At 38.9% G+C, this 27,931-nt stretch overlaps 1 protein-coding gene across 3 annotated transcripts in view; it reads right to left on the bottom strand.

Annotated features, from left to right (window-relative positions):
- The window catches only part of FREM1 (FRAS1 related extracellular matrix 1), a 134,875-nt gene that overhangs the window by 50,554 nt on the left and 56,390 nt on the right, over positions 1-27,931 (bottom strand). For 2 of the 3 annotated variants that reach the window (XM_042912941.1, XM_042912938.1), the window contains exons 18-23: positions 22,368-22,564; positions 18,025-18,247; positions 13,641-13,785; positions 9,658-9,799; positions 6,859-7,054; positions 2,000-2,264 (exon numbers count right to left, since the gene is read on the bottom strand). In XM_042912941.1, the coding sequence (XP_042768875.1) occupies positions 2,000-2,264; positions 6,859-7,054; positions 9,658-9,799; positions 13,641-13,785; positions 18,025-18,247; positions 22,368-22,564 (1,168 nt within the window). Of the gene's footprint in view, positions 1-1,999; positions 2,265-6,858; positions 7,055-9,657; positions 9,800-13,640; positions 13,786-18,024; positions 18,248-22,367; positions 22,565-27,931 lie in introns of those variants that run through there. The other variant, XM_042912939.1, reaches the window with a different exon arrangement.

The following is a 27,931-nucleotide window of genomic DNA, read 5'->3' on the forward strand; positions in this document are numbered from 1 at the left end:
TCCCATACAGACATTTTTTTTTTTTCCGTTTGCAGCTCATCACCACTATCTGATTAATACCTAAGCTTGATTTCTGGACATCTAGATGCATTCACTCATTGGCTTCTCCCGCAGGGTCACTGGCTTCTCCAAAGAGTCATTAATGTCTTCAGCAAACTGTCCCATGAGTCCTGACTGGGGAAAGCGGGAATGGAAAGGAGCAAGCCGTTCCAGAAATGGGTGTAAAATTATAGGCCCTGAATCTGCTATACATGAATTAAGCCAAGAAGCACCCAACCTCTATAAGTAACCAGGAAAAAAAGAACAATCATTGTTCTTCTTTGTCATTTCTTTCCTCCTTCAAGAATAATCTTGGTGTTGTAAAGACTGGCAGAAAAAGGGAGCCAAGGAAAGAATATAGTAAATAATGATAACAGTAGCAATAACAATAATAATAATAATAACCATAAGAGCAGCTAATACTTATTTAATTCTTCCTGTGTGCCACATATTTTTATAAGTACTTTACATGCATAAACTCACTGAAACCTCCCACCACTCCCATGAAACACGTACTATGCACATCATTCCCTTTCACAAACAGGACACCAGAGCACTGGAGGATGTGTGAGTTGACCACAGAGTGGTCTTAAAACTATACCACTTCCGGAGCAAAAGAACCGGCATAAAAAGGAATCCACACATATGATGCTTTGGCTAGTGCCTAGCAACACTCAAACACGGAACTGTTATTTAGAAATTGATCAACCAAACGATTATCTGCTTGTTAAGGACATTTGTCAAAAGAAAAAAAAAAAAGATTCTGTTAGTTCAAACTTCCCCCAATTTTTTAACAGCTGACTATCCCAGTCATCTCAAGCAAAGTCATCTTTCCTGACATTGAAACAATGTTTAGTATAGCAGACATATTGAATTTAGAGAGAACGTATGGCAGAGGAGAGTAGTGTTGGAGCATGCGTGTATCAGTGCACTTGATAACTTACGGGAACCCAATGAATAACATGGGAGTATGTTACATTTACATGAGTGACAGTGCTCTTTTGAAGGGTGTATCCTTTTTGTTTTTTAACATTTTATTTTTATGCAATCTCTACACTCAACGTGGGGCTCGAACTCACGACCCCGAGATCAAGAGTCACATGCTCTTCTGACTGAAGACAGCGAGGCGCCCCATTGAAGGCTGTATTCTGACATGGTGAAGATTGTACCGGGTGTCAGAAGCTCTTCATATATGGGCAAATGCCCTCAGGGCCTCCATTTTAATTGGTAAAACTCAGGAATGCCTATGTAGCATGATTCCTCCAAAGGCTAGTCCAAGATTTCTAGACTCTCATCCCAGGCCTGGGCACCTGGATTTCTATCAAGGACCTTGAGTTCAGCCGGCTTTGAGAACTGCTAAATTCTCTAGAGTTTGTCTTGCTTTATGTGACTGGAAACAGATTTCAATATTTTAAATGAGTGCAGACTTTCATTAATGTTGGATCTTTGTCTTTGCACCAGATTGTTTTTCACTCCAATGATGTGTTTGATACAGAATTCTTGAACGGGTACACAGCAGCACCCCCCCCCCCCTTATAACACTGTTTCTATGGGGAAACATGATCTACTTTATGACAACACGATTTATGATATAGTTCCTGGAACACATCGTGTCAAAAGGCAGTGTCTGCTTTTGCCAAATGTTTACTAAATACCTTTCCTCAGATAGAAAAAGATACTCCAAAAAAGCAGTAAATTCGTTTTCTATGTCTCTCTTTACCTGGGATCTCCGGTCTTCACATTCCTCCTAGAAAGCTGGCATTTAGATGTGCTTTATTTGTAAACGACAGCCCTAATACCTTGCTTTGCCCTTGTCCTTTTAATTGCATATTTTCATGCATCTCGGCAGTAGAAGACTAGCACAATACCAGAGTTGGAAGAGAACTTATTTTCAGCCACCTTTTGTCTTTCTAAGCATTCACCCAGGGAAGGGGTTCTGAAAAGTTTCCTTGGGGCTCACCTGAAGGCATCATGGGAGACAGCCGCCTTGCTCTTATGTACATAACAGACTGTCTGTCCTGCTATGTCCATTTGGCTGAAGCTTGTAATGGGGACTCCAGGATAGCGGACATATTCGACCTGGCCATACCGTGGAGCGGAAGTGATGACGTAGAGCAGTTCCTCGGGTTTGTCTGTTCCACCCACTGCAAGGAGAGTGGTGGTTGTCAAGAAACCTCGCTCACCTTTAGACACCACAAGCGGTTTTGCAAGGATGACAATGTCGCCTGCAGAGCAGAAGAGCTTGCGGTCAAGACCCAAATTAAAAAAAAAAAAAAAAAAAAAAGTCCAAGGTAAAGGTTAAAAGCAAAGGCCAAATGGCAGAAATCAAAACTAATATGGCATAGAAAGGTTTATATAATCGTGAGTAATGAAAGAATGAGGCAAAAGACAAGAGCAGATAGGACACAGCAGGGGAAACACATATGGCCAAATAAAGACGCAAAGAAGAAGGTCAGTCTCATAAATAATTGTGGAAACACAAATCAAGATCACAGTAAGTTACAACCATCTTGTAACTCCCTGATTTGCAAACGTTTAGGATTCTGATGATACCAAGCGTTGAAGAGGATGTAGAATCTTGCACACGATTCTGGTAGGAATGTAAATTGGCACACGTTTGGCATTATTTTGTAAAGAGTAGAATAGTCACAGACGTCTTGACCCCCTGATTCCACTCCAGCTGTGTCCTGGGGAGAAATGCGCGCTCTGGCACCCAGGAGACGTGGACCAGGCCAGCCAGGGCAACCCTGCCGCAATGGAAAGTGCTGGGGACAACCCAAATGCCTTTGCAAAAGGTAAATATGTAAACAAACCAGAGTCTAATCAGACAGCCGAATCGTGTACGGTAGCAAAATGAGTGAACTACCGCTACGTGCAACAGCACAGACGTAGCTTGCTGACGATGGTTAGCTGCCTGAGCACGTCCCAGAAAACCATACACAAAAGTCAGAATATGGACACAGAATTCAGGAGGACGGTTCTCTCTGGAGGGTGGGAAGAGCACATAGGTAGGTGTTTATTACTGTTAATGTTCCAGTCCTTGAATTGTATGGCGGTTGCACAGGAGCGTATTATGTATTTCAAAGAGAATAAATGAATGAGCGAATGAATTGTATAAATGAGTGACGTAGAAGAGGGTCACATGGGGACTAATGGTGCAGCTTTACAAACTAAGGATTATAATCCAGTTTTGTTCACCTCATTCATTTAAAAAATGATCACAACACAGATATTGAGCTTTCTACTTTGTGCCAGGCACAGGGGTAAGGCTTTTTCACCTTCACATCAACTGTGACGTAGCGTATTATAATATTCCCCAGGTTCTAAATGAGGAAACTAAGGTATAGAAATGCTAACCAACTTGCTAACAATGATACATGTAATAAGAGGCAGAGATAGAATTTATGCTCAAGCCATCTGACTCAAGAACACAAACTTGAACCCTAGATTATTTTGCTGCTTTTCTGTACGATATCGCAGCTCTTAAATATCAGCACGAGGGGCGCCTGGGTGGCTCGGTCGGTTAAGCGTCCGACTTCGGCTCAGGTCATGATCTCACGGTCCGTGGGTTCGAGCCCCGCGTCGGGCTCTGTGCTGACAGCTCAGAGCCTGGAGCCTGTTTCAGATTCTGTGTCTCCCTCTCTCTGTGACCCTCCCCCATTCATGCTCTGTCTCTCTCTGTCTCAAAAATAAATAAACGTTAAAAAAAAAAAATTAAAAAAAAAATATCAGCACGAAAAGAATGAATGTCCAAAAGGATGTACGCGTGAAGTAAATGCCAAGCCATTTCTAAATTTAAAAACACAATTGCCAATAAAATTTGAAAAGACATTCAGTCCCATGAGGAAACAAAAAAAAATAAAATATCAAGGAGGTACAACTAGACCAGTGGTTCTCAATGAGTGGCAGTTTAGGCCTCCAGGGGACATTTGGCAATGTCTAGAGACAGTTGTGGTGGTTATAACTGGGGGTTTCTATGGGCTTCTAATAGGTAGACACCAGAGATGCTTCTAAACTTCCTATAATGCCCAAGAAGGTCCATTACAACAAAGAATTCTCTATCCCCAAATGTCAATAGCGCTAAGACTGAGAAACTCTGTTTCAGATGATAAAATTGGTCTTTTGGTATATTGTTGTGCTTTTAACTCAACGTGCTATCCAACATAAGTGCAATGGAGAATGAAAACCCATCCTAACTGTAAATCAAAACCTGAGTCCCAGATGAGGCTTGCCCCATGGGGGTCAAGAAGAACATATCAAGGGAGCAGAAGAATGAACAAAGCTGAGGACACAAAAATGACCCAAGGACTAGAAGCAGAAGGTGGATCTGAAGGGAGAAAGAGCATCTGGGCTTACCCTCATTACAGGTTTTCAGCACTGTGATGGCAGAGTGTGGTTTGGGGCCAACTACAGACCATGTCCCTTTAAGTGTCTCTCAGAGATCTCCACATCACTTTTGCCAGTGTGCGAACCACAAGACACAGAACCAATGGAAGGCCTGATGTTATTTACAATCGCTCCCCAGTGGAGATAACCCAAATGCTCAATATCAGATTTATGGCTTCGTGTGATTATTCAGTGTAGTTTTCTTTAGAGATGAACAATTACGGTCATAAAGTTATGCTAACAACTTGAGAAAACTCACACTAGGTAAAAATAAATAAATAAACAAATAAATAAATAAATAAATAAAATAAGAATACAACACTGTGTAGATATAAAACATATCATGATGTTAAAAAAAAAAAAAAAACAAAGAGAAGAAATTTGGAACTTTGGCAAATGTTGATAGGGTACTGTATGTGTTTGATACAAGTGTTCACAAATCCTTTTAGAAAATAAGCCCGGGGCGCCTGGGTGGCTCAGTCAGTTAAGCGTCCAACTTCGGCTCAGGTCGTGATCTCGCGGTTTGTGGGTTCAATCCCCGCGTCAGGCTCTGTGCTGACCGCTCAGAGCCTGGAGCCTGCTTCAGATTTTTGTGTCTCTCCATCTCTCGCACCCCCCCCCCCCCCCGTTCATGCTCTGTGTCTCTCTGTCTCTCAACAATAAACAAATGTTAAAAAAAAAATTAAAAAAAAAAAAAGAAGAAAAAAAATAATCCCACATTGGCAGCTGGGTGGCTCAGTTGGTTAAGCGTCCAACTCCTGATCTCAGTTCAGGTTGTGATCTCATGGGATTGAGCCCCACCTGGGGCACCGTACTGAGTGTGGAGACTGCTTGAGAGTCAGTCTCTCTCTCGCCCCACCTCCCCCACAAAATACATAAAGTAAACTTTAAAAAAGATGAGAGAATCCCATGTCAGTCATAGCAGAGACTGACCAGGGGCTCACCAGCCTCATTTCCTCTCCATCCTGGGCACATCACTTAGAGTTTCTACTGCCCGGCCTCTCTTAATGTGGTGCATGACTGTGATTCCGCCCCTGGGATGTGTCGAAGACAGGCACTTCCACGCCTAGGACAGGCAACCTCTCATTTCCCTTCATGTTTCACTTCCAGAGGGATTCCGAGGGCTTCAGAGATGAAGGAATCTCCGGTTGGAAAAAAACCCTAGATGGCTGGGTAGGACAGAACCGTCCTCCGCCCTCACGAATGTGCCGTGCTTAGCCAAGGGCAGGCTGTCCTAATACGTTAGCTGTCTGCGCTGATAGAGTACTTGCATTATATTTTGCCTGGACATATATTTATGATGAACGCAGTAGCCTTACTTTTGCAGAGAGAAAGAAATGTGTCTAGCTTATCTGAGGGTTACCTATTGGACGTCTTCAAGGAACGTATTTTATGATCAGGAAACAAGCAAATGAAATATGTTATTTTATGTTCCCCAAAAAACTTCTTAAAATCAATCAAGCTGACTGAAATTAAAAAGAGAAAAGATTCAGGGCAATTGTAATTCTATCACACACGATGTAAGGTTTACACCGCACTCAGAGCTTCCTGGCAGCAAGGCAAAAAAGGAAGCATTCGGTCATTCAAGAACGTACTGGAGATTCGAGAATATGCTTGGTCCTAGAAATACAGAGATTCTGGGACTCTACAGAGGAACAAGAAATGTTCCTCCAGTAAGTGAAGACTTAAACTCTAAGCAAAATTATGGGGTAGTGACAGCTAGGCACGAAGGGCTTACACTTTGCCCTGTTGAACTTCCTTTCCAGTATTTTTTTCACCTTCCTCCTGCTACCATTTATACACTGCTGAGTCCTATTATACAAATGGTTGCTTAATTCAAGAGAAGCTTAGTATCTCATCATGCTCTCCCTTGCCCCTAAAAGAGTCTGTATCAGCACTTTCAAGGCCAAAAGAGCAACAGCCTAACCTTTTTGATGACAAAGTTCCTTTTTATAATTTTTCAACCTTAAAATATATTTATATTTCCTTTTTTATTATTATATTGGAAATGTTTTTCCCATGAAACTTCATTTTCAAGTAATAATTCACTTCTGGGTGATAAAATTAGAGTTATCACATGGAGTTGGTAAACTTTCACTTATAGCAGAAAACCCTGACTGTTTTAAGCAGCCCGTGCAGCCATCTTGTGGGCAAGGTTGGCTTTCCAATAGGCTCTTTAAAATAACTAAAAATAACAAATAGAAGGACTTCTGTCATGAAACCTGTAGCTCCCAGGCAAAGCGGGTGAGGAGTCAAAGAAGCAAATCGTAAATGATGGAATTTTAGGTACAAAGGACAGAAGGCAAAAAGGAAAGAAGAGAGGGAGGAAGACAGAAGGAGGGAGAAGGAAGGAAAGAAGGAAGGTAGTTGAAAACCTTTCAGTGCTTCCAGCAGCTCAGTTCGGACCAATAACCCTGATAGAGATGCTTTTACCTTTTCCCATATCCTTGATGGTGATGTGACAGTCAAATGCCGGTGACCTGTTGTCACCATCCCAGAGGTAGAAGGTAAAGCTGTCTCGGTTCTGGGAGTCCATCGCCCCGGTGTGTGTGTATCTCAACAAGTTCAGATCGACGTCCTCCTGAGTGCACTTCATGCCAGGGTGGAGAGGGACCCAGTCCCTCCCTAGCTGAAAGGTGCCAGAGTTAGTCAGCCGCCCGTGGTGTTTTCCTTCCAAGCTGTGTTAGTGGACATTTTCCATGTCCCCTGTAAACCTCCAATATAAATGATATTTCAGGGAATCTCCAGATGCAATTTTTTTTTTTTTTTGCCATTTTACCTTATTTTTTTTTCCTTTCAAAGAAATATATTAAAACAAATTAAGACCTTGGGGAAAGAACTACCTTCAACTAAAGGATTTTTGACAGTCGTGTGGCAATTCAACAGCAGTGCCACTTCCAAGGTATTTATCATAAGCAATCATAGCTGATTGAATATTCCAATGAATGAGAGCAGGTGGGTAATCGAGCTTCTGAAATTGATTCTTTAAAAATTAAATGTGTTTCATTTGAGGTTTCCTTTTTTTTTCCCTAGGTCCTATCATTGTACAATTAATCAAACCTATTTTTTTTTTCAAACTTGTTTATCACTGGACTAATCTGAAATAGAAAAAAAAAATAGAATGGATGTATTTACTCCCAGTTAGCTTTCCCTAACAATAGCTCATAAAAGTTACTTGACATAATTCAAGAAAAATGTCATCTTACAAATTTACTCTACCATATTATCTCGTGCTTTTCCTTGTCTGGTTTAAGAGATTAAAATAAAAATGTGAAACCTTGTTTGTTTGTTTTTTTTCTTTCCTTTGACACGTCATTCCACAGATTCTCAGTTCCTAGCAAAAAATGCTTTGTCCTGCCCTCCCTTCATCGTGTTACCCCTTCCCTTTCTATCCTATTTGATCAAGTTTCCTCCTCTTTAATATTTCTGCTCATCTGATGTTTCTACAGAGGTATGTTCTGTCCTAGTGCTCACTGGGTGAAAGTTAGTTATATTGTAACAACCAAGCTCATTATGTGTTTCCACCTAAGATCTGTTTGCAAGTTTCATTTTTATTTTTTTAAAAAAAATTTTTTTTTAACGTTTATTTAATTTTGAGACAGAGAGAGACACAGCATGAACGGGGGAGGGGCAGAGAGAGAGGGAGACACAGAATCGGAAGCAGGCTCCAGGCTCCGAGCCATCAGCCCAGAGCCCGACGCGGGGCTCGAACTCACGGACCGCGAGATCGTGACCTGAGCTGAAGTCGGGCGCTTAACCGACTGAGCCACCCAGGCGCCCCGCAAGTTTCATTTTTTAAAACAGTCTCCTTGGAGTTTTAAACTGGACAGCCTGCAATTCTATTTAACTTTTCTCTCTTGTAATCTTTTCTGAGAAAGCAAATACAGAAGATCTCTTTTGCTATCTCCCATCTCCATACAATTCCCCATCTGCCCTCCCAAATGCCAGCTTTGATTTGACGAAAATCTTTGCAAGCCCCCAAAGAGGAAGAGAGTCAGGCTTAAGGTGGGGCCAACTAAGGAAAGTCAACCAGAATAGAAGAACCCTTGAGAAAGTCCAGGAATCCTAGAGTCCTGGTCCCGGGTCTTGGAGAGACTTGGAACACCCCAAGGGAGCTGGGAGACTCGGTGGTGCCATACCGGGAACCTGGACCCATCTGGATTTTCACACACCCAAAACACTTCAGTTCCCATACTACCCAAATGTGTGAGCACTCACTGCATTTCTGCTTCATTACTCTTTGAAATGAAATAAGGACACAGCTGTACCTCAATGTGAATCAGCGATTGCTCTTCATTCGGATTCTCTATGGTGCCTACAATCTAAGACAATCAAGCTGTTCCACGAAGAATGAATCCTCGCTGCTCTTCTAGGACTATTATGAGTTAAGCACTCAGTCAAATAATCACATTGGGGATGGTTGGTGGTTATTGTTGCTGGCTTTAATCCATTATTCAAATAAACATTTTGATGGATTACTCAAGTGACCTTTTCAAGTGACTGATCCATAATTTGTGTTGGGCTACTCCGTGGTTGTCATGCACACAGTCTGAATCAGACTGGGGAGCAGCGCCATTTGTTAAAAGAGTATCTTTTCTCTACTGTCTTGCCTCTGCTCCTTTGCCAAAGATCCGCTGACTGTATTTTTGGGAGGGTCTACTTCTGGACTCTCTATTCGGTTCCACTGATCTGTTTGTCTGTTCTTTCACCAAACCCACACTAACTGAATTAATGCAGCTTTATCATAAGTCTTGAAGTCAGGTAATGTGATTACTTTAATTGTGTACTCCTTTTTGCTCACTATTTTGCGTATTTTGCCTCTCCATATGAACTTTAGAATCAGATTGTAAATATCCACAACAACTGCTCTTCAGAGTAGTTTATTACAAATGTTTTCAATGTGGTGGGAATTAAGATATCTCAAAGGATGCCTGGCTCTCACCAGAAATTAGACAATTTGATTTACCCCAGTAACCCCCTCTCCCAAAATTTAAGTACAATCCCAGGGGACAAGGAACAATAAAGAACCTTATTACTGGTTGAATATACCCTCAGTTGAGTAAAGAAAACTGAGTAGAGTGTGAGCTCACCCCAAACCAAGAAAATTAAATTCTCTACCTCTGGGCAAAAGATGGCTGTGAGAGAATAAATTCAGTTACAGAAATCTGTGTATTAAGAAAATTTATACCTGCCAGATTAGTTTTGAAAAACAAAAGTAAAAAGGCCACTAACCTTAAGTTGAAGTTGCCCATTTTGGGGAAGCCTTTCAAATAAATAGTAAATCTTCTCCCTGGGTGAGTCTTCATCTATGGCCGAAAGAATGGCACTAGAAACAATTCGAGCTTCACCCATTTTCACTGTAAGTTCAGCCTTCCTGTAAAAAGGAAGATGTCAAGGTTGACAGGAAAATAGAAGGCATTGCTTTCACAGGGGTCATTCGGAATGACTATTACAGTTCCCAATCTTCAACAATGAGGGGATGATAGTCCACATCCCACGTATGTGGACTCATCCAGTGATGAGTCGGACTTGTGAAATGGGCTCTCATTTCCCTTTACCCTTGAACGTCCTAAAAAGACAATCAGTCGGCAACGATGAAGATGGTAATGAGGTAATTAAATCCTTCTAACGGTTAACCTGCATTGAACTTCACAATTTTATGTTGTAATTTCTCTTATAAAGTGGGTTGGTTTCCGATATTTCATCTGCTACCACAACAGCTTCAGGACCTAAGTAGCCAAGGTATTATCGTTCTAATTTCACCAACAAAAACTGACGTAAAGAGATTATATGGCTTATCCACGGGTGTTCTGGTACCCTCTATGAAATGCCAGTATGAGTTGGGTGACACTTGGGCCATCCACAGCCCTGGACATCATTCCCCCATCCCCTGGTGACGTTCTGAGTAGCTAGCTTTCTCTTCACAGCGACTGATCGTTTCCAAGTGCTCCAGCGGCCAAGTTAGCCCGTGGTGTCCTGAAGAGAAGGTGGCTGCTGTGTCCACCATAAACGCCTCTACTGTGGTTCTCAGGTCCTCTCTGGTGCTATTCCTTCCACGGCCGACATAGCCATTTGCCCCGGTCTCACCAAAGTGAGGAAGGGATTTCTTTCCACCTGTGTTTCTAGCTTTTGGCCAAACTCTGTCCAACTTGACAGATTGGTTTCTAATAAAAACCGGACGTTTCCTTGGGATGCAGTTAAAGGACCAGCCGGCATTCCAACCGCCTTCTGCGTCCCTGCTGAGAAGCCAGAGCCCAGACACCTCAGTTCTAACCACTCTTACTAGGTGACTTTCTTACCCTCTCCAGGACTGACATCTTCCCTGGCAGTAGCAAGGGATTTTTACTCACCTCTTTCCTAGAGAATATTAATCCCATTACTTTAGAAGCCTCACGACTCAGTTGACTGGTTGCTTATGGAGATTAGTGGTGCCATTGACAGAAACAGATTAATCAATGCAGGAAGGAAGCCAATGTGACGAAGAAGGTAAGGAGTTTGGCAGGAAGAAAGTGTCAGAATTAAATGCCAGAGGGGCCAAAGGAGAAGAAATTATGTCATAGTCTGAGTTACCCTGAAAGGGAGTGTGGGACAAGGACTGCGGTGCAGGTAATTTATTTGGGAAGTGATCCCAGGAAGCAAGAGAAAGAGGCGAGGAGTGAGACAGGGCAGGAGGGAAAGGCAACAAAAGCTGTTTTTCCAGCAATGGGGCTCAGTGCTCCTGAGGGTCCTTTGAAGAATCATGTAGAATATGCTTCAAATTGTACTGCTGAAGGATGGAAGTGTGGGACATTTATTTCATCCACTAGCTCCCACAGGCTACGAGCTACCATCAGAGTGCTTTCAGCGGTGTCTGGACGTGGGCGGAATGAGCCAGTGCTGCTTCAGAGAATCCCTGTGCGACACAGCAAGTGAGGTGACACATTGAGGGCACTTGTAAAGCGGCCCCGACAGTGTGTGTGGTACATTCTGCCACAAGAGCGACTATAATCAGAGTGGGGGGAGGGGTCAGGGGGCTAAGAGAGCATGACCCAGAGAACCAAAAGTATCTACCACAGCATCTAAAAGGAATTATCAAAGAAATGGTGCCAAATGCTCTAACGAGGTCCAGCAAGGTAAGACGAGCCATTCGTTTCGTTGGGAAAGCCCAGGGTAACTTTTAAGGGAGCAGCTTTAATAAAGTGGGGGAGGTTGGGCAGAAATGGCCGAAGCAAGCACAAGCTGATTCCTCCAAATAGTTTGGCACTGAAATAAATGAGGAACTGGGTCATCTTTGCAGTTTTAGTTTTTTAGGATGAGAATACCTGCTTGCAATAATGGTAATAACTAACACTCAGGAGCATTCACTAGGTACTGGCCAGTCTTTCAAGCGCCTTTGCGTCTTTTAATTCACTTAAGCCTTGCTACAACCCTGTGGAAAGGATGCTGTTATTATCCCCACTGACAAAGAGGCTGACAAAGAGGCCGGGAGAGGTTAAGTGACAAGTTCGAGGCCACACAACTGGTCAGTGGCTGAACCAAGGCAGTCTGGCTGCAGAATCTGCTCTCTTAACCACTAACTACATCCCGTCCTTGTTAGCAGAAGGAACGGAAAGGGAAAGACTAACGATGTGAGAGAAAAAAATAATGGAGCACATTCTGGGAGGAGGCAAAAGGTGACCCACCCAAGGATATACAAGGAAGGGAAAGAAGGGGGAATATACCGCTCCACAGGAGAAAAGGAAAAAAGAAAAGAAAAGAAGGGACTTGGAAGAGAGTTGAAGGAGATTTGGCAATTCTGTAGATGAACTATCCCAGGCAGTTTATTGGCAAGAACATAGCAGGAAATAGTAAGTCAGACAGAGGTGAGTGAGTGTCCTGTTATTTTACTACTCTGGTCTCAGTTTTCTTGGTAAGGATAATGATACCTACTTCCCATAATTCTGGCGAGGATTTAAGGAAATACATTCTGTAAAAGGATCCAGTACAGTGTCTGTCACATAGTAAGCACTTAATAAACACTAGTTTTTAATCTCTCTTTCTTCCTCTCAGATGCAGTGAGGTCATCAGACAGAGGATTCATATTACTGCAATACCCTTCATATTTTCACTTTTATAAAACAAGGTCATGCCAGTCCAACATTCCACCTATATAATAGAAAATGAAAATTTCTTCTGAATACTTTTAGTTAAACTCACGTCTGAGATGCAACCCTCCAAAAAACTATCATCAGTTTTTCCCATGATGATTTTCAAGGACCTTACTGATGGCCCATGAAGGAATGGCAGGCTAGTGAAGGGACTTGTTTGAGGTCCTCACTTCTCCAAAGTGGAGGAGACTTTGGGGGTTTACACATTTTTAGGAAGTTATTCACTTCCTGCGAAAAGCTAGGACTGTCTACACAATGCCTCTCACTGCTGCACCGTTGAATACTGGGGTGAAGTGGTCAAAGAGGTCCCAAGAAGCAGACACTTCTCTGCATCCAGCATTAGAGAAAGTTGAGCCTTCTAAAGTTTTACCCTTGTACAGTGCTGGTAATAAGAGAAATGACTAGAACTATAGAAATATAATTGAGGAAGCCTCTGTACCCTATTTTCAAACTGATCAACTGCAGAGGGAGATACTGAGACAGTCTGCAATTATTATCAGCGCAGAATTTTTAAATGATCATTTAAGTGATCACTTTGATATCAGGTAGCAGGGGAGAGTTGATCCATATGGAACACAGGGGACTGGTGGATACTGAAATACCAAGATGATGATAGAAATGGCATGTATATATTTCCCTCAGCCACTCTTAGGTAAAAGGGTGATCAATTTCACAGGGAGGACTGTCTGCAGTTAATATGACCACATTCTAGTTAAATCTACACATCTATTGCACTTTGGTATGTGTGTGCGCATGCAGGTGCGTGTATATATACATGTGTTCAAATACTTGGTACACCGTTCATTCCATATTGTAGGTTCAGTCATTCTTAATTATTTACAACTAAGTAGAACTTTTAGAGGGAAATCAAATAATTAAAGGGTGTACCTAAGAATTGTTAGGGAGATGTTGTATTAACTAACATTTGCACTCATGGTTCTAGGTGTCTGAGTAGTTGGGACAAGTTGTGAAAGACAGGAGTTGTCAAAGACTCATTGCTCTCTGGAAGACACACATTACATTTGCACCTAATCTTCCAGACTTCAGAATTTTCTAGAGCATCTGAAAAGGATTCTTCAGGTAGCTTACTTGCTCAGCATTGGTTTCTCATCATTAACTGGGGTGATTTCTACTGAAATCGTTTTTAATATCTTATGTTTCCCATCTGACAATTGTATTGTAAAGTCATCAGCAAGGCTCTCTGAGTCATCATGCACATACATCAACTTCATTCCTGGAAGAAGGGGAAAAAGAAAGTAAATCTTATGATTAAGCCATTCTGAAACACACATAATCTCTTTTAATTTCCAAGGTATTGGTATCAGCAAGAGTTCATTAATCACTACATAGGGTGAAATTAAACTGCTTTATAAAGTAAGATTGCCCTCTCAGTTCATTAAAAAATTGTATTTAAATACTTTAGTATTTGATAAGGCTCTTATTTAGAAATCAGTGAGGAAAGGATATATTATTTAATAAACTGTATGAAAACAATGGTTTATTACTTGGAGAAAATTTTAGTTAGATACCTACCTCAAGCCAATAACCAAAATAAATTCTAGATGAATCAAAACTTAAATATAAAACTATTTTTTTAAAAAACCTACATAGAATTCATATGAAAATGCAAGAGACCAGAACAGCCAAAATAATCTTAAAAAAGAACAAAGTTGGAGACTCACATTTCCCATTTTCAAAACTTACTACAAAACTATAGTAATCAAGACAATGTGTAACTGTTATAGAATAGACGTATAGATTAATCTAATAGAGGAGAGTCCAGAAATGAGCTCATGAATTTACAATCAACTGAATCCCATCAGGGGAACAAAACCTATTCAATGGGGAAAGAATAGTCTTTTCAATAAATGTTACTGGGACAACTGAACAGCCACAGGCAATAGAATGAAGTTGGATCCCTACCTCACACTACATACAAACATTAGCTCAAAATAGATAATAGACCTAAATGTAAGAGCTAAACTAGAAAAACTGTTAGAAGAAAATATAACAATGAATCTTTGTGACTTTGAGTTAGGTAATGGTTTCTTAGATAAGATACCAAAAGCACAAGTGACCAAAACAAAACAAAACAAAAACAGTGGATAATTTAGATCTTAACAAAATTAAAAATTTGAGGCTAAAAATGATACTATCAAGGAAGCACAAAACAGCCCACAGAACCGGAGAAAATATTTACAAATCATATATCTGATAAGGGAGGGTCTACTATTCCAAATATAATAAGAACTTTTACAACTCAATAATAAAAGACAACCCAATTACAAAATTGGCAAAGGATTTGAGTAGACATTTTTCCGAAGAAGATATAAGAGTATAGACAAATAGCCAACAAACTCATGAAAAGACGTTCAACGCTATCAACAATTAGGGCAATGAAATCAAAATCACAATGATGTACTATTTCACACCCACCAGGACGGCTATGATAAAAAGATAGACAATAACAAACATTGGTGAGGATGCAGAGAAATCGGAACTCTCACATTACTGGTAGGAATATAAAATGATGCAGCTACTTTGGAAACCAGTTTGGCAGTTCCTCAGCATATTAAACACAGTTATCACATGACACAGCAATTCCACTCCAGATACAAACCCAAGGGAAATGATAGTATCTATTCATACAAAAAACGTATACATACATGAACGTTCACAGTCAAAAGTGAAAGTGACCCAAATACCCATCAACTGATGAATGGATCAAGTAAATGTGGCACGTCTATACAATGGAATATTATTTGACAATGAAAAGGAATGGAGTTGTTCTGACTTGTGCTACACTATGGCCGAATCTTGAAAACATTATGTTAGATAAAAGAAACCAGTTACAAAAGATCATACGTTCCATTTATATGATTCCGACATGTCAGAATAGACAAAGCTATAGAGACAAAAAATAGGTTCCTGGTTGCCAAGGGCTGAGGAAGAAAAGAGTGAGAATGACTGCTAATGAGTATGGTATTTCTTTTAGGAGACGATAAAGTGTTCTAAAATTGATCATGATGATGAATATACTAAGGACCTCTGAATCCTAGGCTTAATTAAATGGATAGATATTATGGCATGTGAATTATATCTTATTTCTGAATGCCGAATGTCTTCCTATTATAAAAACAAAAGAAAGAAAATGTAAAGGAAAATAATGATAAATTTCACTACTTACAGTTTGTGATTTCTGTACTTAAAAACCATGAATTAAAAGGCAAATAAAATCTAGAAAAACTTGTCTGTAACGTGTGACAAAAATGTGAAATATCAAATATTTAATGATCTCTTAGAAGTTAATGTAAGTCAATGGAAGAATGGGCAAAGGACACTATCAAGCAGTTTCCAAAAGGTGAAACATATATGGTTAATTGGACATGAAACTATGGTAAATTACTCATAATCTGAGAATTTCAAAATAAGATCACAATAAGAGACTGTTATCAACTACCACATTTGCACAAGTTATTAAAACTATTCATTCTTGATTAGGAAAATAGGCATGGTCGTGCGTATCATGCAACGGCAATTTTTTCCCTCAAAGTATTATAAATGCTCACCTCTTTTTACGAAATAATCTCACTATAAAATTTTATGCGAAAAAATTCTATGAGATGTGGACTGAGATTTATGTTACAAAAATAGACATAAGATATGTTTAGGTGTAGTTTGTAAATTCAAGAAATGAAAAGCTATCTGCATATTTAAAAATGGAAGATAGTTGCATGAAAGGAGAGGACAGTAAATCCATACAATGAAAAGCTGGAGTTATCACAAACCATGTTTTTCAATCAACATTTGAAAAGTAAGAAATTTAGGGGCACCTGGGCGGCTCAGTCAGTTAAGCGTCCAACTCTTGATTTCCACTCAGGTGATGATGTTACGGTTGATGAGATAGAGCCTCACATGGGGCTCTGCGCTCAAAGCACAGAGCCTGCTTGGGATTCTCTCACTCCCTCTCTTTCTTTCTCCCTCTCCACTGCTCGTACTGTCTCTCCCTCCTCCTCCCTCCCTCCCTCTCTCTCTCTCTCTCTCTCAAAATAAACATTAACATTTTTTTAAAATTTTAATTAAAGAAAATAAAAAGTCAAGGGCTTTTAAAAATAAATAAATAAAAACTAAGAAGTTTCTCATAATTGATAAGAAAAAACCTCAGATTACATAAGGTGGTAGCAGTTTTGTAAGTTCTGTATGTTGGGGGTGGGGGATGTATGTGAGAATATACTAAAGTTTAAACCAAATGTAGCCCTAACTGAATCAAGAATAAAGATGAAAATCCAGTCTCTGAGAAGGCCACCAAGCTTTTAACCAAAGGATTAATTCATGTAAACTGTTTTTATTTTTTCTTCAAAATCATTGCATAAGTGCGAACTTACACAATTTGCCTACTTATTTAACCTAAGAATATAATAAATAATATTTAACCTAATTAGAAAACAGACTTTCTTGAGAGCAAAATTTGAATAATTATTTCTTTTCCTTTGTCTTAAATTTGAAAAAAACTATTGTCACAACATACTGTATTATTTGATACACATGGTTATTAACTTGGTCATATCATCAACTTAAGTGCCAGGAGTTCATTCTTTGCAATTGATAGAAACTAAGAAATATATGAATTAGCTTTTCAAGTTCAAATGTGACATTGAACAACTATTGCATAATAAACTTGGAGGCAGAGCACTTATCCTGGTTGGGGAAGGGAAAAATTCAGACAGAATAACTGTTGAACCGGCCCAGAGACGAAACCAGCACAGGAAGGGAAGAGTTTGGAGTCCTGGAGGGGGTGCTCCACGGGGAGGTCAGAGGTCACCTGGTTCTGAAGGCACAGTGTTGGCTAGCCCAGCAAAGGGGGTTCAGGTTGGGGAAACGATATGTGAAGGCAGGAAGGAGAGTGAGAATAGGCAGTGATTCTAGAACCATCCTTTTCTCCAATATTCAAAAGTGTGTTTATATTCGGAAAATGGGATAAAATTGATTTTTTAGAAAGAGCAATTAAAAAATAATTCAGGCTGCTATTCCAACGTGTCATTTCCTTAAAGAACAAATTATCTCCACGGAGAATAATGAGTTATTATATGTGGTTCTATATTCGTTTCAAACATAGAAATTTTGGCAGACAAATCTCTTCAAATTTAGGTCCATGATCTCAGTAGTTTTAAAAAGGAATTTTTCATTATGACATGAAAAAGTTGGAGCTAAAATACCCCAAATCACAAGTATCATTTTTATTGATGCTCCCAAAGTGAAAGAAGACATTTTTATTTCCTTTTCAACTACCCATTCTCTCTAGCCGAGGCTTCATGCCCTACATTAATCCAGAGCCCAGAGAAAACCCTTGAGAGATAAATGAATACAGTAGTTGAAGGCCATTTCTTCACTTCTTATTCCTGTGAGTTATTATTATCTTTTCTGGGCTAAATTAGGAAATCAACAAGAACAAATGAAGTGGAACGTGATATACCATTCTTGAGAAGTTCCAAGGAAAAGCTGTGAATAAGTTCATGCCTCTGGCTGGGGTTGGCAGGCTGCTTATTTGGAGGAAACTCTTTGCTAAGCATCCCGTTGGTGAGGAAGCCATGGCGTGGTTTATGAGTGATGCTGAACAGCAAGGAATCCTTGGGAACGTCTAGATCAGCAGCATTGATGATGGAGGTATCCAACTCTTTCCTCTGACCCTCACACACCTGAACAAAAACAAGTCAAAAGCTCAGTTGTGTAGAAATAAAATTTGTCTTTCTGCTAGGAAATTGCCCAAAAGAACTAATTTTAAGATATTCTATTGAAAAATTTCTACGAAATTTGTGTGTAATGAGTCCTAAATGGCTTCATTAGGGAAAAAGCAATCAAAGGAATGTTTGCTTTCTGGAATTTACAGAGTTCAGTTGTAAAAGTAACTGTAGACCCTTCACCTTCAGAACCTAATCTGTTATTTTCACCTCCTGGACCTCGTTGCTTTCATATTTCTTAAGTTTCTGCTTTAGAAACAGTACAAATATCAGCTATTCTCACGGGGGTGGGGGGGCTAGGTTTCTAATTTTGGTCATTGTGGGAAGACCTTCTGTATTTCAATTGCAATCAACAACAATTGAGAAGGATGCTTCTGGAAGCATAATGGTGTTTATTTTAATTCTGGGTCCCTCCTCTCTCCCCAATCCTCATGCCTCTAATTTTCCTGAACTCCCTCCCCCACCCCCACCTCCCACTTCAGGTTTAATCATTCTTTAAGGACAAAGAGAACTGAATGTTTTTCATTTCAGGTAGGATGCAGCCATTTAGAACTTGACATGGTACTTAGCTGTCTTGATCTTTTTCCCATCCCATAGTGAGAATAAAGAGAAAAAAGAAATATTTGTTTCCTATTTTGAAATAAAGCAAGCTATAAATAAGAAGAACATATACATTTAACAGAAGTCTATCGGGAATCTGCGATGCACTGTGCTTCATGCTGTGAGGATATGAATATGCTAAAAAATTAAAGGTAGATGAGACTGTGAAGGCTGCTCCATCCATAATTATACTGCAAGGAAGAAAATATCTAGTGTTACTAAATATGGTTAAACAAGAAGTGTAAAAGGGTGGAGGAGACCAAGAATGTCTTCATGGCTGGGTGGGCATGTTAGCCATGAAGGATACATATGGCTTAGATTTGTGAAAATGTCCTTTCTCTTCAGCCTCTCTTACTGAGAGAGCCTTCCTGCCACAAGTCTCCACGGCACTTGGATGAAGAAGAATCACTTGCCATTCTGATACTTGGGCTAAAATGATGCTGATTTTTTTGTATCTGGCCTTACATTATTTTATTTTATTTTTTATTTGATTTGATTTGATTATTTTAGAGAGAGAGAGGGAGAGAGAAAGGGACAGAATCTAAAGCAGACTCCATGCTCAGTGTGGAGCCCAACGTGGGGCTCGATCCCATGACCCTGGGATTATGCCATGAGCCCAAATCAAGAGTTGGACACTCAACTGACTGAGCCACCCAGGCGCCGCTGGTCTTACTTATTAAGGACTAAGATGGCATCATAATTTAATGTGCAATGATATAATTATGAAATTATCTTTCATGATAACTTGTGTTTTTCTCCAAGAATTTTAATAAAGCAAACTAAAATATGTTCTAATTACCCTTCTTCATAAAGCTTAAGACTGTTGGACTCACTATATGGCAACCTTTCTCATTTATAAAATGATAAATTACTTTACAACATGACTGAAAAATTCCATTGAAAACATTTGGGATTCCTTTTTGTACACTTCATTGACTGAGATTGTAAATAAAAGGTTTAGATCAATATACACAAAATGCAGAAGCTTACTTGCAGAGCAGTTTGAAATGGATTATAATATCTTAAACTAAAACCTCATTTTTTTGTGCAAGTTGCATCCTGACTTGATCAAGCTTGACTGTCTACAAGAGAAATACTTTTCCACAAGAAAGCAAAATAAATATGACTATTTTAAAAAATCACTTGGGGGTGCCTCGGTGGCTCAGTCGGTTAAGCGTCTCACTTCAGCTCTGGTCATGATCTCGCAGCCCGTGAGTTCGAGCCCTGTGTCGGGCTCTGTGCTGACAGCTCAGAGCCTGAAGCCTGCTTCGGATTCTGTGACTCCCTCTCTTTCTGCCCCTCCGCCTCTCACGCTCTGTCTCTCTCTGTCTCTCTCTCAAAAATAAATAAACATTAAAAAAATTTAAAAAAAAAAACCAAAATCACTTGAAGCTTAAAGCCAGCTTTGCCAATAACAATGGAGGTCTGTATTTGTTACTCTTCAACAGCTTCTCTAAGGAGTGCACAGGTAAGAAGCATGATTACTTTGGAGAAGAGCAAGGGACAATTTCCCAATGGCTTAATTATTTCAGAAACTCCAACCCTAGATAGATACAAAACAATAGAGTTAAGTACAGAAGGAATCATTTATACAGTTTTTCCTCTCTCTGAATTACCGAAGTACTCTCCAGAGAAACCCATGGGCCAATAGAAGAGGAAGGACAGGAGCTGGCTCCCAAATCTCATTGTGAGGTGACTCTCATATACTGTGAACAATCACTAGAAAATTCATATCCATGGGGCACCTGGGTGGCTCCACTGGTTAAGCGTCCAACTTTGGTTCAGGTCATGATCTCATGGTTTGTGATTTCGAGCCCCGCGTCGGGCTCTGTGCTTACAGCTCAGAGCCCGGAGTCTGCTACGGATTCTGTGTCTCCCTCTCTCTCTCTGCCCCTCCCCCACTTGTGCTCTGTCTCTCTCTCTCTCTCAAAAATAAATAAATGTAAAAAAAAAAAAAAAGAAAATGCATATCAAATAAAGACTTTTGTATTCAGAATTTGATAATTTTTAGTGACAAATAAGGCTAGATAATGGTTTCAAAATAGATCATATGTGCTTTGGGAAATGTCTGAAAAAAAGATGACAAACATAATAACAATAATATAAATGGCACCTGTTTACTAAGGGTCTAGTATGTGCCTGGCCACCTTGATCATCATGGCTACCCCTTAAGGATTTGATGCACATTTTGCAGATAAGGAAAGAGAAGCATAAAGAAAAAAATAACTTGTCCAGAACCCCACAACTAGTAAACAGCAACACCCAAGTCCGTCTTATTTCAAAGCCTGTGCTCATCCATTTAATCAAGATTTGCTATAGGTATGTCTGAATTAAACAATCATATATAAATAATAGAATTGTTTTAAAAGATTATATGCTAATATGAAAAGTTTCCCAATATACATAAGTAGGTTTTTTTTAAAGTAGAGATTTGTAGGTATAATACGATCCCTGATTTATAAGTAAAACATATAGAAAAATTGCACATATATTATATATATACATACATACACACACATCACTGGCATGTGCACAAATTATTTTTGAGGGATTACTAAAAATGCAGTCAATGGGGAGTGACTTTGGATAGGGGCTGTTGAAGAGAGAGACTGTCATATTTCATTGTGTATATTTCTCAATATTCTAACTTGTATAAGTATATATTTTTATTATCATGTTTTTAAAGACAAGAGGTGTTATCTGTGGAGTGATATCATGGCCATTTTAACTATATATCTGAATTTTTAAATAAAACTAACAAACATTTTCACATAAAAATATTTTTTAAACTACATAAAAAGCATGATTCAAATTACAGTTTTTTCATTTCATATACGTTTATAAATAGTTATATAAAAAGATGCCTTAATATATGTGAATTAAGAGTCCTTGTCATTGCAGTATTAGTTAAGAGGACATGCTATGGAAATCAAACTGCCTGGGTGCAAATTTCCCATGTACCACTCCTTATGCCACTTATTTCTAAGCCCTGGGATCTTGGGCCACTAAGCTAACCTCTTTATGCCTCATTTTTTTCAGTTACTCAATAGCAATAACAATAGCATCACCCTAAAAGCCTACTGTGAGTATTCAATATGAACACATGTAAAGGACTTGAAATAGTACCTACAACCCAGTAAGAACTCCATCTAACATATATATATATATATATATATATATATATATATATATATATATATATAAAATATTATATATTATATCATATATAATATATATGCAACTGTAATCGCATCGATGCAATTCTGTATGTTAGCAATTATTACTATCATCACCATCATTATTATTAGACCCATGTTTTTCAAGTAATTGCATTATATAATCTAGTTAGTGTTCTCCCCATTTCTAGTCAACTTAATGTATTAAGGACACCTGGACCAATGTAAATGAGCTAGGTGAAAATAAAATCAGAAAATGATTAAAAAAAAAAAGAAATGGAAAATTCTGGTATCTTTCTTACAGTAATATTCTGCACTACAAAGTCAGGAGCTTCATCATTTGTGGGGTTGATTATAACGTGAAACGGTATCTCCAAGGAACGTTGCTTCCCATCTGTGACATACACCATGAACTGGTCAGCCGTCGGTTCCACCCTCAGATGTCTGGATTGCACATAGTTAATGTGTAAAGCCTTCATGTCTTTCCACTGGAACGAAGCTAGAGCATACCAACACGGAGCAGGTAAATTAGAAAAACTTTTTTTTTTTTTCCCAAGCTACTGATCCTTAATCCTTAACACAATAGCTTATTTCAAAGAAAAGCAAGTAAGAGATCATTGCAGTTGACCCAAGAATCAGCTATCGGGGGCTGCTGTAATATCTGTCAGCCATCAACAAAAAACAGATATCCATAAATCATAAGGAAGGATTAAAATCTGCATGGAGAACAGAAAGATGATAACTGCTAACCAGGATGTGTAGGGACTTCATGACTATTCTTTATATGGTTAGAATGAACGTTAAGAGAGACCTTCCCTTGATTAAAACCACTGCTCCTATAAACAGTTCTTATTATGCTTGGATAAGAAAAAGACTATCTCGGGGTGCTGGGTGGCTCAGTTGATTAAGCCTCTGACTTTAGCTTGGGTCATGGTCTCATGGTTCATGAGCTTGAGCCCCGCTTTGGGTGAGCTTGAGCCCCGCATCAGGTAAACTCGAGCCCCGCATCGAGTGAGCTCAAGCCCCACTTCAGGATTCTCTCTCCTTTCCTGTCGCTGTTCCTCGTGGGATTCTCTCTCTCTCTAATGCTCTATGTTGAGCATTAAGTCACAGGCCAAATGCGTACCTTTAGGGCAATAAATCTTTTTCCCCCAGCTTTATTGAGATATAATTGACATACAACGCCATAAGTTTAAGTTTTCCCATGTGATGATTTGGTACACACCTACGTTGTAAAATGTTACCACAATAATGTTTGTTAACACATCATTCACTTCATGTGATTACCATTTTGTTGTTACAGTGAGAACATTACGCTTTACTCTCAAATCAACTTTCAAGCATACGATACAGTATTAACTAGAGTCACCATGCTATACCTTAGATCCCTGGAAATTATTCATTTTATAACTGAAAGTTTGCACCCTTCAACCAACATCTCTCCACTTGTCCCACCCTCCAGCCCCTAGTAACCACTATTCTACTCTGTTTCTATGAGTACAACTGTCTCAGATTCCACATATAAGTGAGATCATATGGTATTTGTCTTTCTCTAATGTATTTCACTTAACATAATGCTCTCAAAGTCCATATATATATATTTTTTTTCTTTTTTTTTTTTTTTTTTTTTTTGCAAATGGCAGGATTTCCTTCTTGTTGTGGTTGAATAATATTCTATCATGTATTTGTATCACGTTTGCTTTATCCATTCATCCATCAACGGACATGTAGGTCGTTACCATGTGTTGGGCTATTGTCAATAATGGCACAATGAACATCAGAATATAGACATCTCTTTGATATCCTGTTTTCATTCATTTGAATATATACCTAGAAGCAGAATTGCTGGATCATATGACACTTCTATTTTTAATTTTGTGAAGAATCTCCACAGTAGCTATACCAACTTACATTCCCACCAACAATGCCCAAAGGGTTACCTTTTTTCCACATCCTTACCAGCATTTGTTATCTCTTGTCTTTTTGATAAGAGCTATTCTAACAGGGGGGAAGTGATATCTCATTGTGGTTTGGACTGGAATTTCCCTAGCGATAGGTGATGTCGAGCACTTTTCATGTACCTATTGGCCATCTGTATGTCTTCTTTGGAGAACTATCTATTCAAGTCTTCTGTCCATTTTTAAATCAGATTGTTTGGGCTTCTTTGCTGCTGAGTTAGATCAGTGAGTCCTTTACACATTTTAGATATTGATCCCTTATCAGATATATGGTTTATAAATATTTCCTTCCATCTTGCAGGTTGTCTTTCCATTTTGTTGACTGCTTCTTCTGCAGAAGCTTTTTAGTTTGATGTAGTCTTACTTTCTTGATTTTTGCATTTGTTGCCTTTGCTTTTGGTGTCAAATCCAAAAAACCACTGCCAAGATCAATGTCAAGAGTTTACCACCTATGTTTCCTTCTAGGAGCTTTATGATTTAAGGTTTTACATCCAAGTATTTAATCTATTTTGAGTTTTTTTGTTTTTTGTTGTTGTTTGTTTGTTTGTTGCATGGCATAAGACAGTGGTTCATTTTTATTCTTTTCCATGAGGCTGTCCAGTTTTCCCAACACCATTTATTGTCCTTTTCTCAGTGTATATTCTTGGCTCCTTTGTCATAAATTAAATGACCACATATGCATGGACTTACTTCTTCAAAAAAAATTTTTTTATGTTTATTCATTTTTGAGAGAGAGAGAGAACACAAGCAGGGGAGGGGAAGAGAGAGAGGGAGATACAGAATCCAAAGCAGGCTCCAGGCTCTGAACTGTCAGCACAGAGCCCAACACAGGGCTCAAACCCACGAACCATGAGATCATGACTTGAGCCGAGGTTGGATGCCTAACCAACTAAGCCACCCAGGTGCCCCTGCATGGACTTACTTCTGAGCTCTTTCATTCTGTTCTACTGATCTATATGTCTATTTTTATGCCATACTGTTTTAACACCATAGCATTTCGATTATTATAGCTTTGCAATATACTTTTAAATTAGAGAACATAATGCATCCAGCTTTATTCTTTCTCAAGATTGCTTTCGGAATTCAAGGTCTTTTGTGCTCCCATAGAAATTTTATGATTGTTTGTTCTGTCTCTGTGAAAAATGCCATTTAAATTTTGATAGTGATTGCCTTCAAAGCTATAGATGGCTTTGGGTAGTACCGACATTTTAACAACATTAACACTTTTGATCTATGAATATATCTTTCCATTTGCTTATGTCTTTTTCAATTTCTTCCATCAAGACATCAATTCTATGTCTTATAGTTTTTGGTATATAAATTTTTCACTTCCTTGTTTGATTTTATTCTTAAGTATTTCATTGTTTTCAATTCTATTGTGAATGAAATTGTTTGCTTTTTCAATAGTTCATCATTAGTATATAGAAATACAACCGATTTTTTAATGTTGTTTTTGTATCCTAAAATTTGACTTATTTTGTTGACTTGTTCTAATAGTTTTTTGGTGAAATCTTTTTTTTTTTTAATTTTTTCAAGTTTAATTATTCATTTTTGAAAGAGACAGACAGACAGAGAGCCCCCATGCAAGAGTAGGGGAGAGGCAGAAGGAGAGACAGAGAGAGAGAATCCCAAGCAAGCTCCACACTGTCAATGCAGAGCCCGTCAGAGGGCTTGAAACGATTAACTGTGAGATCATGACATGAGCTGAAATCCACTGAGCCACCCAGGCACCCCTTAGTAAAATCTTGAGAAATTTCTACATGTAATATCACATAATCTGCAAAAAGAGACAATTTTACTTCTTCCTTCTTACTTGGATACCTTTTATTTCCTTTACTTGTCTCATTATCCTAGCTAGGACTTTCAGTACTATGTTGACTAAGAATGATAAGAGTGGGCATACTTGTTTTTGTCCTCATCTTGGAAGCAAAGCTTTTAACCGTTTAGAGTATGCTGCCACTTGTGAATTTGTCATATATGACCTTTATTACATTGGGGTATATACCTTCGATACCAAATTTGTCGATAGTTTTTATCATAAATATTGTTGAATTTTGTCAAATGCTTTTTCGGTATCTATAGAGATGATCATAGTCTATCAATTTGGTGTATCACATTTATTGATTTACATATGCTGACCATCCTTGCATCCCAGGTAGAATTCCCACTTGATCACGGTGTACGATCCTTTTAATGTACCATTGAATTCAGTTTGTTAATATTTTCTGATGAATTTTTGCATCTACATTCTTCAGGGATTGGTCTATGGTTTTCTTACAGTATCCTTACCTGGCTTTGGTATCAGGGTAATGCTGGTCTTATAAAATGAGTTGGGGAGTTTTTCCTCATATTCAATGTTTTGCAAGAGTGCAGGAAGAAATAGTGTTAATTCTTCTTTAAAAGTTCGATAGAACCTGCAAAAACATCTGGTCCTGGTCTTTTCTTTCTCAGGAGGTTTTGGATTACTGATTAAATCTCCTTACTTATTATAGGTCTATTCAGGGTTTCTAGTTCATCATGACTGAGATCTGGTAAGTTGTATGTTTCCAGGAATTTATCCATTTCTCTCAGATTGTCTAATTTGTTGATGTATGGTTGTTCCTAGCAGCCTCTTCTGATCCTCTGTATAACTGTGGTATCAGTTGTAATATCTCTTCTTTCATTTCAAATTTTGAGTCCTCTCTTTTTCAGGGCAAGTCTAGGTAAAGATTTGCCAATTTTGTTTATCTTTTTAAAAGACCATATCCTAGTTTCTTTTTTTTTTTTTAATTTTTTTTTTCAACGTTTGTTATTTATTTTTGAGACAGAGAGAGACAGAGCATGAATGGGGGAGGGGCAGAGAGAGAGGGAGACACAGAATCGGAAGCAGGCTCCAGGCTCTGGGCCATCAGCCCAGAGCCTGACGCAGGGCTCGAACTCACGGACCGCGAGATCGTGACGTGAGCTGAAGTCGGACGCTCAACCCACTGAGCCACCCAGGCACCCCTTGCTAATTGGGCTTCTTTTGTTCTTGTTTTTCTAGTTCCATGAGTTATAAAGTTATGTTGTTTATTTGAGATAATGTTTTAATGTAGGCCCTATCACTATAAATTTTCTTCTTTGCACTGCTTTCGCTGCATCTCATATATTCTGGTATGTTGTGTTTCCATTGTTGTTTGTTTCAAGATTTTTTAAATTTCTTTTTCTTCCAGTTGTATGGAAAAATAATTGACATACATCACTGTATAAATTTAAGGTGTAGAGCACGATGGTTTGATTTACGTATATTGTGAAATGATTACCTCAGTAGGTTCAGCTAACATTCATCTCTTCATATAGATACAGTTTTAACAGAAAGAAAGAAAAAGGGGCACCTGGCTGGCTCAGTTGGTACAGTATGAGACTCTTGATCTTGGGGTTGTAAGTTCGACCCCCACTTGGGGTGTAGAGATTACTTAAAAATAAAATCCTTAAAAAAAGGAGAGAAAAGAAAGGAAAAAAATATTTCTTGTGATGAGAAATCATAGGATTTTTTACTTTTACTTTTTCTGAAGGTTATTTATGTATTTATTTTGAGACAGACAGAAAGAGCACAAATGGGGGAGGGGCAGAGAGAGAGGGAGGGAGAGAGAGAAAAAAAAATCCCAAGCAGGTTCAATCAGTGCTCAGAGCCCGTCATGGGGCTTGAGCTCACAAAACTGTAAGATCACAAGCTGAGTTGCAATCAGGAGTCAGATGTGTAACTGACCGAGCCACACAGACACCCCAGGATTTTTTTAAAAATTTCATCCTTGAACCATTGGTTGTTCGGGAGTGTCTTAATTTACACTTATTTGTGAATTTTCTGGTTTTCCTCCTGTTACTGATTTAAATTTCATACCATTGTGGTCAGAAAAGATACTTGGTATGACTTCAGTCTTTCAAAGTTG

This window comes from Panthera leo, chromosome D4, assembly GCF_018350215.1.
Source record: "Panthera leo isolate Ple1 chromosome D4, P.leo_Ple1_pat1.1, whole genome shotgun sequence".
NCBI classification, from domain to species: domain Eukaryota; kingdom Metazoa; phylum Chordata; class Mammalia; order Carnivora; family Felidae; genus Panthera; species Panthera leo.